The sequence below is a fragment of the Pseudorca crassidens genome, chromosome 7 (assembly GCF_039906515.1).
Source record: "Pseudorca crassidens isolate mPseCra1 chromosome 7, mPseCra1.hap1, whole genome shotgun sequence".
NCBI classification, from domain to species: Eukaryota; Metazoa; Chordata; class Mammalia; order Artiodactyla; family Delphinidae; genus Pseudorca; species Pseudorca crassidens.
Window position 1 is genome coordinate 43,267,685 of NC_090302.1, and position 14,000 is coordinate 43,281,684.

Sequence of the window (14,000 nt, forward strand, 5' to 3'; positions counted from 1 at the left end):
AATGACCAAATTAAGTTCTTATTGCAGTTTCGGAGTGATAATAGATCAGGCTTGCCCCAGCTGCTGACTCCACATTCTAAAATTGTTTTTAGAAATTTCCCCCCCCTCATTCACAGAAAGTAAAGTGTTGGAGGGAAGGGAATGGGACAAGGAATCCAGAATCCAGAAAAGGTAGAATATATGTTCCTAACTGCAATTTATGAGCTAAGTGTAGTGGAATATTCCCATGAATCCTTGAGAGGAGACAGAGCACTTAGATGGCAGCATTTCCCAACGGTGCTTAATTGCCAGTAGTGTAACCTAGGGAGTGAGTGAAGGAGACCTTGACAGAGTGTCTGTTGGGAAACAAGTCCTTTGCTGTGGTGCCCAGGCTGAAGAAAATACAAGCAAGAAGTCAAATTCTGCAGCTGGGCACTAAGACTCATGTTAATGGGATTAAATTTTCTTCTTCCTTTCCTTTTGGAACTCCAATGGTCTTACGATGCAGAGATTTAGAGTAGGGAAATGCAGAGTGAATAACTTTTTTTTTTTTTTCTGGCTGCATGCGGATTTTCTCTAGCTGCAGCGAGTGGGGGCTACTCTTCGTTGCAGTGCGTGGGCTTCTCATTGCGGTGGCTTCTCTTGTTGTGGAGCACGGGCTCTAGGCGCGTGGGCTTCAGTAGTTGTGGCACGTGGGCTCAGTAGTTGTGGCTCACAGGCTCTAGAGCACAGGCTCCGTAGTTGTGGCGCATGGGCTCAGTTGCTCCATGGAATGTGGGATCTTCCCAGACCAGGACTCAAACCCGTGTCCCCTGCATTGGCAGGCGGATTCTTAACCACTGTGCCACCAGGTAAGTCCCACTAACTCATTCTTAGTGAGTAGAGGAGCAATCGAAAAAGTAGCAGATGAGTGCTTATTTCTTGTCCAGGCTCCATGTTAGTTTTCTCAGGTGTGCAGCAATGGACTGCCAGTGATATACCTGGGCTCTGGATGTTGTCATTTGAGTTGGAATCCTGGTTTGGCCACTTACAACTTGGATGATTTTAAACAAATTACATCTTTATACAACAGTCTGCACATCTTTAAAATGAGTTTAATAATAGTTCCTACATTATAGATTTGTTTTTTTAATTTTTATTTTATATTGGAATATAATTGTGTAACAATGTTGTGTTAGTTTCAGGTGTATAGCAAAGTGATTCAGTTATACATATACATGTATCTATTCTTTTCCAAAATCTTTTCCCATTTAGGTTATTACACAATTTTTTTTTTTTGCGGTACGCGGGCCTCTCACTGTCTCACTGTTGTGGCCTCTCCCGTTGCGGAGCACAGGCTCAGCGGCCATGGCTCACGGGCCCAGCCGCTCCGTGGCATGTGGGATCTTCCCGGATCGGGACATGAACCCGTGTCCCCTGCATCGGCAGGCGGACTCTCAACCACTGCGCCACCAGGGAAGCCTGGTTATTACATAATATTGAGCAGTGTTCTCTGTGCTATACAGTAGGTCCTCGTTAGTTATCTATTTTAAATATAGCAGTGTGTATATGTCAATCCTAAATTCTCAATCTATCCCTCCCCCAACCCTTCCCCCCGACCCCATAACCATAAGTTCATTCTCTTAAGTCTGTGAGTCTGTTTCTGTTTTGTAAATAAGTTCATTTGTATCATTTTATTTTAGATTCCTCATATAAGTGATATCATATGATATGCGTCTTTCGTATTTCTCTGTCTGACTTACTTCACTTAGTATGATAATCTCCAGGTACAACCATGTTGCTGCAAATAGCATTATTTCATTCTTTTTAATAGCTGAGTAGTATTCCATTGTATGTATGTGCCACATCTTCTTTATCCGTTCCTCTGTCATGGACATTTAGGTTGCTTCCATGTCCTGGCTATTGTAAACTGTGCTGCAATGAACATTGGGATACATTTGTTAATGAAGAGTAAATGCTATTAGTATAAGATTAAAGTGATATTTCATGCTCGTAAACATTGGCCTTCTTAATGAAAAGGGTTTGGAATTTTAAAAACCTTTTATTTTTTTATATTCCCTATGTTATACAGTAAGGTTTGGAAATTTTAATCCAGTGTCTGGATTTCTTTGGATGTGTTGATAAACAATGTGGGCCTCAGTTTTGCTATCTCTGAAATGGAGTCAGCTGTAGTCTCTGTTGTTCTGGACCTTGTAGGTTGTTGCAAGGATGAGAGATCGTGTGGGTAGACGCTCAAGACTTGGAAATGATTAATATTCACTCCCCTTGCCAAATACCTTCCCAGTGGAAATGCATGATCCATCGTGCCCAAGTTAAAATTATATTGTAACTCTGAAACATAAAGTATTGTTTCGAAGCGAACTGAGATATCTTCCTGCGGGAGAAGAGTGTGTAAAGCTTGAACCACCTGCCTTGAATAGTGTAGTTTGAGAAGCAGCAGTGACCTGAAGACCATCACCCCTCATCTTTCAGCAGGCTACAGATCCAAAAGCTCAGCCGCTGCCTCATTATCCTGATGACTCATAGAGCCAGAGTACTTTCCCTCTCCTCTGCTGTCCTTTTAAATTAAATTCATTGTTCTACAAGATGTCTGCGGTTCCCAGAAATGACGCAGGCGGTATGTGCCCTATTCAAAGCCCGGACATTTGACTCTCAGGACGTTCTCCCAAGAGATCTGGGTGCTGCCACTTGCTACTATGCCTCTGACAATTCCAGTAACCCCTCTTCTTCCTTAACGGAAGCTCAGAGAGGACTAAGGATATATGGACTTCTTTTTTAAAAAAAAAGTCTTGCGAAGCCTACCTTAAAAATTTGGAAATCCTTGCCAAAATACATAAGAAAAAAAGTCAATTCCTTTGATATTATTTGACCAAATGGGTGGCATTTGACCCGTTAGAGAGGGAAAAACAGGCATTTTACAGAAGCTTAACAGCTAAATGAGAGGCTCTAGTTAACACGTATTAATGGACCAGTTAACACACATCAATCCTTCTGCAGTCTCTCTCCTTGAAACAGGCTCGAAAAGCTTTTAAATGTTGTCAAAATGGGAGGCACTGTTTCTTGAACATCTTTTGTCACATGAAATCATTTCAAAGCAGCCAACATAATACATCTGCTCAGAGAACACACCTGTTGGAAGTATGGCTGGTCGGTAGGGAAGCTATCCTGGAAACGTGCCCAAATGGTGAGTCAGCAGTTGCCATTTCAGTCACATCCCATTTTTAAAAGGGTGACGTTTGTCAGGTAATTTTTGTTTTGAACCAAACAAAAAGATTGCCTCGTTATTCTCCTTTCCATTGTTAACATTTTCCAATATATGTACAGATGTTACTATCTGGCTTTTTCTGTCCATCCTGTAAAGTAACTAGGGCAGGTGTTATTTTCCCTGTTTCACACATGAGGACATTGATGATCAGAGGGGTCAGTGAACTTGACCAAAAGCACACAGCCAGCATGCGGAGCTGGCTCTACAAGGAAGACTTCCGATGCCCTCACTGTGGCACTGACTGCGACCAGAGCCCCTTGAGGCGGATGCAGGGCTGCAGTGAGAGCCTGTCAAGGGAAGACCCAGTTCTCTGCGGGGCAGGGAGTGGTGACTCAGGAGTATTAAAACACGTAAACTTTGCTGTAAGGACCTCACATTTCATCAGTGAGTAGCGCAGGCAGATGCCTTATTGCAGAGAAATATCACTATACCTGGAGCATCTGCAGTGCCTTTCTCTGAAATAGACATCTCACTGTACGAAGCTCAGGTTTCCAAAGGAATGTAACCTTTAGAAGGTGTTTCTTGATGTAGGATAGATACAGATTCTAATATAATCTATTATATTTATATAATATATAATAAATATACATAGTAAAATATAAAATACATTATATTTATATAATATAATATATGAATTTCACATTTTTAGTGACTGCTGATCCATCCACAATTGATCCCTCTTTTTGAGTTCTCTTCATAGAGACCCTTGTCTCCACTTCAAGATAGTGCATTAAGTTTCTTCTTTTTTTTTTTTTAAACATCTTTATAGGAGTATAACTGCTTTACAATGGTGTGTTAGTTTCTGCTTTATAACAAAGTGAATCAGCTATACATATACATATATCCCCATATCTCCTCCCTCTTGCATCTCCCTCCCACTCTCCCTATCTCGCCCCTCTAGATGGTCACAAAGCACTGAGCTGATCTCCCTGTGCTATGCAGCTGCTTCCCACTAGCTATCTATTTTACATTTGGTAGTATATTTTGATAGACGCTTTGTAAAGACTAATGGAAGCTACAGGCCAGGAATTGGGCACTTTGTGTGTATTATTGCATTTAACTTTCACAACAGTCCTATTTTATATCTATTTTGTAGATGAAGACACTGAAGCTTAGAAAGGATAACTTGCCCAAAGTTACGTATGCTGTAAATGGCCAGGTGTTCTTGTTATCTATTGCTGCATAACACATTACCCAGAAATTTGATGACTTATAATAACAATTGTTTTATTATATCCCATAATTCTGTGGGTCAGGAATTTGGACAGGGCTTAACAGAGAGAGCTTAACTCTGTTCCATGTGGTGTTGGCTGGTCGGCTGGCCGGGGCTAGAGAAGCTGTTTCCAAGATGGCTGACTACATGACTGGCAACTGGGCTGTTAGCCAGGGTCATCAGTTCTTCTCCATGTGGGCTTCTCCACATGGCTGCTGTGTGGCTAGATTCCAAGAGTGTGTATTCCATAAGACAGGAAGTGGAAGCTGTCAGTCTCTTAAAGCCCGGTCCTAGAAACTGTCCTGGTGACACTTCTGCTGTATTTTATTGCTCAGAAAGTCATGGAGCTCTCCAAGATTCAAGGAGAGGGAACATAGACCCAACTTCTTACTGGAAGGGGTGTCAAAGAATTTGCCTCCATGTTTAATCTACCACAGCAAGGATGAGAATCCAGACTGTAGTCACTAGCCCACATTCTATCTCAACTGGTACAATACCATATGTTTCCCAATTGTTGAATTTATCTCTTTGTATTATAGTGACTAGACCATGGGCTCCTTGAGGGCAGGGATCTTGCCTATACATCTTGGGTTGGGCATAATGTCTACCTGAGCATAGGTAATGATCCATAAATGCTGAAGGAATGAACGATGGAGAGCTGAGTTTCAGTCCTGGCTCTGCTTCTAAGCAGCTCTGTTAGCCCAAGAGGATATTGAACTACTCTGGGCCTTGGCTACCTGTTCAGTAAAATAAGGGGATGGGATTAGATGATCCTTAAAGTCTTCCTTTTCCCAGCACTACCACTGTATCAGTCTGCTTGTGCTGCTATAACAAAATACCATAAACTGGGCAGCTTAAACAACAGATGGTTATCTTTTACAGTTCTGGAGGCTGGGAACCCCAATATCAAGATGCTGTTCCATGTGGTTCCTGGTGAGAGCCCTCTTCTAGGCTTGTGGGTGGTCACTTCTTGCTGTATCTTCACATGGTGGAGAGAGAGAGAGGGAGAGAGCGAGCACTGTGGTCTCTTTCTCTTCTTATAAGGACACTAATCCCATCAAGGAGGCCCTATTCTCATGACCTCGTCTGAACCTAATTGCCTCCCAAAGGCCGCACCTCTTAGTACCGTCACATTGGGGGTTAAAGCTTCAATATGTGAAAAGCATGCAGTCCATAACAACCATCCTACTAATCTACTCAGATAATTAATTTCAAAATGAATAATACTCAGATACAGGTCTCAAATGAGAGGAGTCTAGAAGTCAAGAAATCTGAGAGTAAAAAGAAAAGAGTAGAGGAAATGGGATTGTTCTGCAGACAAGTGTGAAGGCCTCTAGCGAGAAGGGGAGTGGGCTTCAGGCTCAGATCTGATACTTGAGTTACAATGATGACACTTGGAACAGAAAGGAAGGAAGTTGGAGGTCTTTTCAAAGGTTGAAGATACTGGACTTGGGAACTATTTGGCCATAAGGGGTAGGAGAAAGTTATAAGTCAAAGTGGACTCCAGTACTGGGTGACTGGAGGAATGCAAATTTATCTAACCGGCAGTAGTTCCCAACTTTGACTACACAGAGAATTACCTGATGAGCTTTTTAAAAATATTAATGCCTGGGTCCCTCTCAAAACCACTCAGATCAGAATTTCTGGAGATGGGCTGGAGCATCAATATTTTTTCAAAGCCCCTCAGATGGTTCCATTGTGCAGCCAGGGTGGATGACTTCTAATTTAGAGTTAAAGGCACTAGATTTCTGGATGCTGTGGAATGATAAGAAACTGAGGATCAAAGGCTGATAACCACCAAATAATTGGGAGAATTGGTTGTATGGTATGTAGAATAATGGCTTCCCAAAGATGTCTACATCCTAATCCTCAGAACTGTAAGACAACAAATTCGTGTTGCTTTGAGTTTGTGGTAATTTGTTACAGCAGCCTCGAGAAATGAATACAAGTGGTCAGTTCAGGAAGGTTTCCTGGAGGAGGTAAATCTTGATAAACTTTTGCAGAAACGTTGTTGGTGGAGCAAAACTCAGGGAGATAGATGCTGGAGTTTGAATCCATCAGAAGAAAAATTTAAGAAAACTCAAGGCTGTATAATACCTACCCCAAATGTTTAAAATAAAATTTCAGAGGAATTTAGTGATTGTCATTAAATTCCCCAATGGAGTCAGAGGCAAAGAATTCTTGGGAATTTTTCTTGGTAATGTTACTTGAATTGTAATCAACTTCACAGATTTAAAGGCTGACAAAACAATTGTTTTACCTGGATGGTTTAAAATTACTTAAGTCATCAAAGAAAGCAGAGAGAATCTGCAGTTTCCATACAGCCTGAATGTAAATCAGAGCTTAACATTCCACTCACTCCCTCTTAATCAGATCTGTTGACTGCACTGATTTCTTTTTATTGGGTCCTCCTGAGCAAAAAACAGTTGGATAATCACACACACACAGAATGAGAGAGAGGGAGAGTAAGAGTGAGCGAGAGAGAGAGAGAGAGAGAGAGAGAGAGAGAGAGAGAGAGAGAGAGAGAGAGGAACCTTTCATATGTACATTTATTCATTAAGATATGTTTATTGCAATTTATGTATGACATGAGCCTCGTTAGGGATACATCAATGAACGAGATAGGCAAGGTCCTTGTTCTCGTGGAGCACACAGCCTGGTGGAAAACACAGACAAATAAGCAGTTTATAGTAGAGTAGACAATATAGGTTGCTATGAGAGAACATGGAAGGGACAACCGACTCAGTCTGGGAGTGGAAAGGGAGGAGTGGGTCAGGGGAGGCTTCCTGGAGGAAGATAACTTCTAAGCAGCATCAGCAAACCCTGGAAGACAGTTAAGAGTGGAAATTCTCGGGCCCATTAAACAGACCTATTAAGCCTGAAATTCCCTGAGTGAGGCACAGAAAATCTGTGCTTCAGTACATCTCTGGGGGGTTCATATACACGCTAACATTTGAGAACCAGAGGATCATACCTGAGCTGCACGTTGGAATCACTTGGAGCACTTTTACACCAGACTGATGCTGTGGTCCCACTCTTAGAGCTGCTGATTCAGTTGGTCTGGAATAGAGCCTGGGAAGCAGTATTTTTTAAAGCCCTGCATGATTATAATGTGATTTTAAAGTGCAGTTGGGGTTGAGATCACTTCTCTAAGCCGATCGCTGAAGCATGAGTTAGCCAGGCAGTGTGGCTGGTGAGAGGGCAGGAAGGGTATTACAGGCAGATGTGCCAAGGCCCGGATGTATCTGGGGCCCTGGTAAGCCTAGAGAGGACACACAACAAAATTCTGTGGCTTTAAATAAGGCTCATAGCTGTAAGTTTAAGTATTTATTGCATTACTTCTTAAACATTAATATACACAGAAATGATCTGAGGATCCTGTAAAAACACAGACCCTTATGCTGGAGGAAGGTTCTATAGCCCTCGCCGTTCCTGAGCATACATGTCAGAGTGGATGGGGACTGCAGAAGGGTGTATGTATCCATAGCTCTAGGGCCAACATAAGGGAACCCAGCTGAGGTGAACTGCAGAGGTCTGTTACTGGGCAGGTATGTTTTGAGGGCAAGGAGGAAAGATGCAGCCTACCACAACCTCCTAGCCTGCTCTTCGGATTATTCTCCATCAAGGTCGTACTGCTTTTAGCTCAGCAGTAACCCCCTCCACCTCTCAATCTAGCTGAGGGCATCCCCTGGCCAGGCTAGCAGAGCCAGCTCATTAAGTGACCGCTGGAGCCCTCTGTAACCTGCCAGCCAGCCAGGGAGGCGCTGGCCGAGAAGGGAGGCTCTCGGGGCGGGGGTGGGGGGTGGGGCTCTCTCGTCCTCTTTCCACTTCCCCTGGCTGACAGCGGCTGTGCCTGCGGCAGAGCCTCCCTCTGCAGCAGCCCCTTGCACTTGGCTCGCACTTCTGGGCGCTGTCCATGGTTGCAGCATCTTTCGGCGCGCCACGTCAGGAGGCCGCAGCGGGGCCCTGCGATTGGCGGAGGAGCCCCTCGCCATCCGCCAACACCCCCGCCCCCGAGACTCGGCCCAGAGCTCCGGCCCCGCAGGCGCGTGCCAGCCAGCGTGCGGGGCGCGCCCTGGGGCTCCCGGGCGTCACACCCACTTTCCTTATTAGGGCAGAGTCAGGCGCCCCGAGCCGGCAGCCGGGCGCGGGGTGGGGCGGGAGCCCTGCGAGGCGACAGACGAGGGCGCAGCCACAACCTCAGCCGCTTCCGAGCGGTAGGAGGGAGCAGCCGGTCGCTGCGTCCGGGCCGGCCCCTGTCCGGGGACCCGGCACGTCTCGCCCCGGAGGAGATAGTCCTCCGCGCTCTCCGGGTACCTCTGGTCCAAACCACTCGGAACGACATGGAAGAATTTTTGCAACGCGCCAAGTCTAAACTGGTAAGTTGAGGGAGCAAGGCTGTGTGTGTTGGTGCGCGCGCGCGTGCACGCGCGCGTTGATGAAAAAGAAAGGACATTGCAGCAGAGGAGGAAGAAACAACTTTGCCACTTAGTTGTCAGGGTGTACGGACTGTCCCCTGGAAAGAATCTCGGGAACTCTGGGGTTTGCAGCGGGCAGTCTGTCTCCATAATCCTCCCTCATAGCCAAAGTGCCGGGCTGGGGGTAGTCGTGACTCGGCTGAAGTTGGGTGCTGTGTGTCCAGCTTTGGTTCCTTTGGCTTGAGGTTGGAGAGAGGCAGATCCAGCCAAATCTACAATTTGCTCCTGGAGGCTAGAGGATAAATGGGTGTGGTCCTTGAGAAAAAGAGCCCAGACTTCTGCAGATTCGGTACGTGTAAGTGTAAAAGGAGAAGAAACCGTACTTTAGCTGGAGGGCGTGGCAAAACGTAAGTGAGGAAGTAATAATGCCGACTAGGAGTAACGTGTGAGAATGCGCAGTTTACCCGAGCATCCCTCACGCGGAGCTTGCTCCAGTGCGGGAGTTAGGGATATTCCAGTGCGAATCGAGTCTCTCCGGTCCCTGTTCAGAACTGCAACTTGGGGCAGAGGCAGAACGGGAGAACCCCAACTGTCGCTGGTGGTGTGAGGCTTGCCAGACCATTGTTCTCCTGGGAAGAGACCAGCATGTTGGCTGGCTCTAACTGTACTGTTGTTCAAAGAGTGAAGGGTAATTTCACTGTGTCTGTCAACAGTTGCTATACATTCTGGAACAACATTCTAGCAGTTTCCTAATTCCGAATTGTTTTGGTTCTCCAGCATTGCAGTAATGAACGTAAGGGAAATGTTTCTCTTTTGGCCCTTAAAACAAAGCTTTTGCCCATTTGGAAGCAATATCTTTAATGAACAGGGAAAGCACCTTGTACAGGCCTGGCATAGGAGGAGATGCATAATTTATGTTGCCTTTAACCTTTAAACCTTCATAAAAGCCAAAATATAAAGTCTGCATTAAGATGACGTCTTAATCACAAGGCAGACTATTTGCAGGGTTACTACTGTCACTCATTTACCCTCACACTACAAAGGGAATGAAGACAGATGTGTGATTCTTAAAAAGATTTTACTGTAAGTATCTTTAAAAAGACCATTAAAGTTGATTAATGCTAATATAAGTACTTTGTTTTCTACCTTAAGCTTCCCAGAGAGTTGATAGTCTATGGGGATTTCAGAATTGAGGTTTGTGATCGTTTCTGTGTTTACTGCTGACCCTCTTACAGGTTAACTTGAGCACACGAAGGAGGAAACTGATTGAAGAAATCACTTGCATTTCTGATAGTATAAGTATGCTCTTTGTTACTTACCTAACACTGAGTGAGAAATAATCAGAAAAGGTCAATTTTGGCAGTTCATTGTTTTGTGGGTGAAAATAAATAGCAATCTGCGATCGCGCAGTTGTAGACTGCACCTGTGTTCCACTCCCATAACATTTATTTTAATAATAAACATTTCGACTGTGGGGTTTGATGTGAGCGAGAGGTTTGTCTCATTTCTGAAGAGCAACTGCTGTGATGGAGAAATTCCCTATTTCAGAGTAATCAGTTGAAAGTAATGAGTAAGTTTATTTACCGAGTTCCTTCATTAGACGAGCAATTACTCTACATTATTAAAAGAGTGACAGGAAAAAGAAGTGGTTGAAATACGATTCCCAGCTTCCTGCTTTAGCCAGAAGAACAATTACTGCTAATTTTAATTTTTTTCTTAGGATAGGTTTCTTGTTAGAGATCACAATTATCCCTTCATATTCAGCCACAGTAAAGGTGTTTTGGTCACTTTTAGTGTCACATTTCCCCTGATAAATTACATTTTCTAGGTAAATAAAAATTTTACTTAATATGCAACATTCAACTATAGTAGTAGGTAAACCTTTTACTTTAGAGGATATATACCCTTTGTTTAGGAGAAAAATATTAAGTCAATAATTATGGCACTCATTTGTGAGAAGTTTATCCGTAATAAAATGGTAGGATTTTAAAAAATTAGACTAATCCTTTGGAAAACATTTTAGGGAGAAGAAAATTATCATGTTGGTTTTCACTTATGCCTTATTAGACCAGAATTAGATAGAATTTAGGTGTTATGTTTAAGCTGTTTTCCGTCAGAAGTTGACATAGATTTATCTGTATGATACCTAAAAAAAGTCTAATAGGCACGTTTTTGTCTACCTACTTGAATTCTTGCTTTGATATTCTGTAGATACGATACATGTCTTTTAATGGTTTGGAATAGCCATTGTCCCTTCCAAAGTCTTAATGGTACCAAACCAAACTTGGGTCCTCCTGCCTGCATGCAGTAAAGCCAATCTACTGACACTGGGTTGCGGTGAAGGAAAATGCAGCATTTATTGCAGGTGCCAAGCAAGAAGTCCAAGTAGTTAGTGCTCAGAAGGCCTGAACTCCCCAGTGGCTTTTAGGGCAAGGTTTTAAAAGACAGGGTGAGGGAGAGGGGTTGTGGGGTACGTGATCAACTCATGAACATTCTTCTGATTGGTTGGTGGTGAGGTAATTGGGAGGCAGCATCATCAACCTTCTGATTCCAACTGGTCTGGGCTCTATGTGCTTGTGGGCCGCATACAGTTAACTTCTTCCACCTGGTGGCAGTTTCATTATCTGCAAAGAGCTCAAAGGATATGGCTCAGAATATTATCTATAGCCCTTGAAGAGGAACTAAAAGTCCTTGACTTTGTTTAATGGCTAAACTATGATTATTTTGTCTTGCTTGACTGTTTTCCTTTTTTCCTGCATTTTCTCACTTCTCTCATTAAATTTACTCTTTGGAACTCAGGGAAGGCCTAGGAGGCTAAAGTTTTTTTTACAGACAGGAGAAAGGTGGAGGACAAGGTGGGAGAGGAGTCTGTTCCAGGAAGGCCTCATAGGGTCCTGCTCCGTTACATTAACATAACCTTGTCATTGGAATTAGCTAATTTCAATAGACCAAAGGAATTTTAAATTGTAAAATGAAACTGCTATTAGCCAATAATAGCATCTCCAATAATCACAACTTTGGAGAAATTGTTTGTATGCCCTTTCTTCCGACTAGGAGCATTTATTATTCATCTGTCATTGTGAGGAGAGAAGCTCTGCTCTTCTAGGCCAGGCCCTTGGGTTGAGCAGAAACCTTTGAAGGAGAAGGGATGTTTTTCATTTTTAATCAGGTAGTTTGGAACTTAATTCTATTGAAATTGAGAGAGTGGTCTCTTAATTCTCTTTTTCACCCCAGTTCTGCTGGTCCTTAAACTGATGCAGATTCACTTACTTAATCTCATCTGGCTTTTCCTTAAATCTCCCCTTCTGTTATCCACCCTTCATTCCCGAGAGTATGTGGCATTTATCAGAAATGGCAAAAGTAAACCTCAAGTGTGGCCTTGGATCACCACCTCCTGGATCTCAAATGCTTCTCAAGGGGGCCTGCCTTCTGCGTGGTTAGAACAGGCTTGGGTGCCTGGAGCTTCTCTGTAAAACACCTTACCTGGAGGTGGAGGACAGCAAGGGAAATAGTCACTCCTCCCAAGCACAGCCTCCAGAAATGGTGCCTTCTTGACAAATAAGGAACTGATCCAATTATTGTTCAACGACCAAGACAGTAGAATAAACACCAGGAGAGTAAGACCCCCCCCCCACCCCGAGGCTGTAGAGATGGTGATCAAAGGATGATGTTTGTTACCTGGGTTCCCGTCCCCATTCGAGAACCCAGCTATGTTTCTGATCTGTATACTCACTGCTAGAACTAGAAATGAGTGGAAACACATTTTCTTTCTCTCCTGCCAGTGCCCACCCAGCTTCCTTTTCCACCTGCCCATTTCTAGCTGGAATAGGGACAGAGATCAAATCCTATAGTTCTAGGTCCATCCTTAAATTTTAGCCATGCTTTCCATTTTTAGTTACGCCATTTCCATAGTGATGTCTTAGTCATTCTTAGTTATACTCTTTCTGTGGTAAGAGAAATTGAAGACGGGTAGGGAATGAGGGCTCCCAGCCCTAGACTGTGATTTGGGAAATGTCCTCCAGTTTCATAGTGGTCAGCTCAAAAATGTATTCAGGCCAAGACAGCCTCATGATGTCAGTAAATGGTCCAAGTTCCCATGAACTTCGGAGGGAAAAAAAAAAAAGTAAATAAGGAATTAGACCCCTGGAACTCTGGCTGGCAGGAAGCCAGGGTCCCCATACCGGGTAGACTGCCTGCCAAGCCTCTCCCATTGCCAGATCCCACCAGCTGATGCAATACAAGCAGCTGCTCAGGGGTGGGGCACCACTGCAGCCCACATGCCCTCAGAGGTGGGTCATGAGCCAGCATTGGGCATTTGTGTGGTGGGAGTGTCAGCTGCCAGTAGAAGGATACAGGGCACATCAATATCCCAGGAATGCTGTGGGGAGAGGGTCACCGTCACTGCTAGAGTCTGGGGAGTGCATCTGCCACTTGAGCAGTGACAGCTGCAGGCGAAGGGCTCCTTTCTGCAGTGCGAGTTGGTCCATATGTGGATTTCCGTAGAAGAAAAATTCTGGATGACCCTAAATGTCAACTTATACTCTGTGGTATGTAGCATAGGTATAAGGAAGCACATTCAAAACTCTAAATGAACAACCACATTAGAGTTGATAGAGGAGATGGGTTTTCCAAAAAAGAAAAACACTGCAGCATGTCTGCAGAGGAATCATTTGGTTGGAAATTGAGAAATATATCCTTCCCGATTTCCTTTATAGGAACAAGGTCATGTGTATCAATAAAAAGCGTCTTTAAAATGAATGTTTCGGGCTTCCCTGGTGGCGCAGTGGTTGAGAGTCTGCCTGCCGATGCAGGGGACACGGGTTCGTGCCCCGGTCCGGGAAGATCCCACATGCCGCAAAGCGGCTGGGCCCGTGAGCCATGGCCACTGAGCCTGCGCGTCCGGAGCCTGTGCTCTGCAACGGGAGAGGCCACAACAGTGAGAGGCCCGCGTACCGCAAAAAAAAAAAAAAAAAAAAAAAGAATGTTGGTACCTTTTAAAGGGCCATGGTGGTAAGGACTAGTAATGATGGAGATGCTGGCGGAGGAGTTTCATTTGGAAAGCTGAGCTCGTTCTGATCACAGACCACAGGATCAGCTCCCTCCCCATCATAACCGAGGGCTGGTG

At 44.2% G+C, this 14,000-nt stretch overlaps 1 protein-coding gene across 5 annotated transcripts in view; it reads left to right on the top strand.

The window, feature by feature from the left end:
* Nucleotides 1–8,548: 8,548 nt before the first annotated feature.
* The window catches only part of PRUNE2 (prune homolog 2 with BCH domain), a 272,426-nt gene continuing 266,974 nt past the window's right edge, over nucleotides 8,549–14,000 (top strand). For 3 of the 5 annotated variants that reach the window (XM_067744125.1, XM_067744126.1, XM_067744128.1), the window contains exon 1: nucleotides 8,550–8,836. In XM_067744125.1, the coding sequence (XP_067600226.1) occupies nucleotides 8,801–8,836 (36 nt within the window). In that variant the 5' untranslated portion in view covers nucleotides 8,550–8,800. Of the gene's footprint in view, nucleotides 8,837–14,000 lie in introns of all 5 variants that reach the window. The other 2 variants (XM_067744124.1, XM_067744127.1) reach the window with 1 other exon arrangement.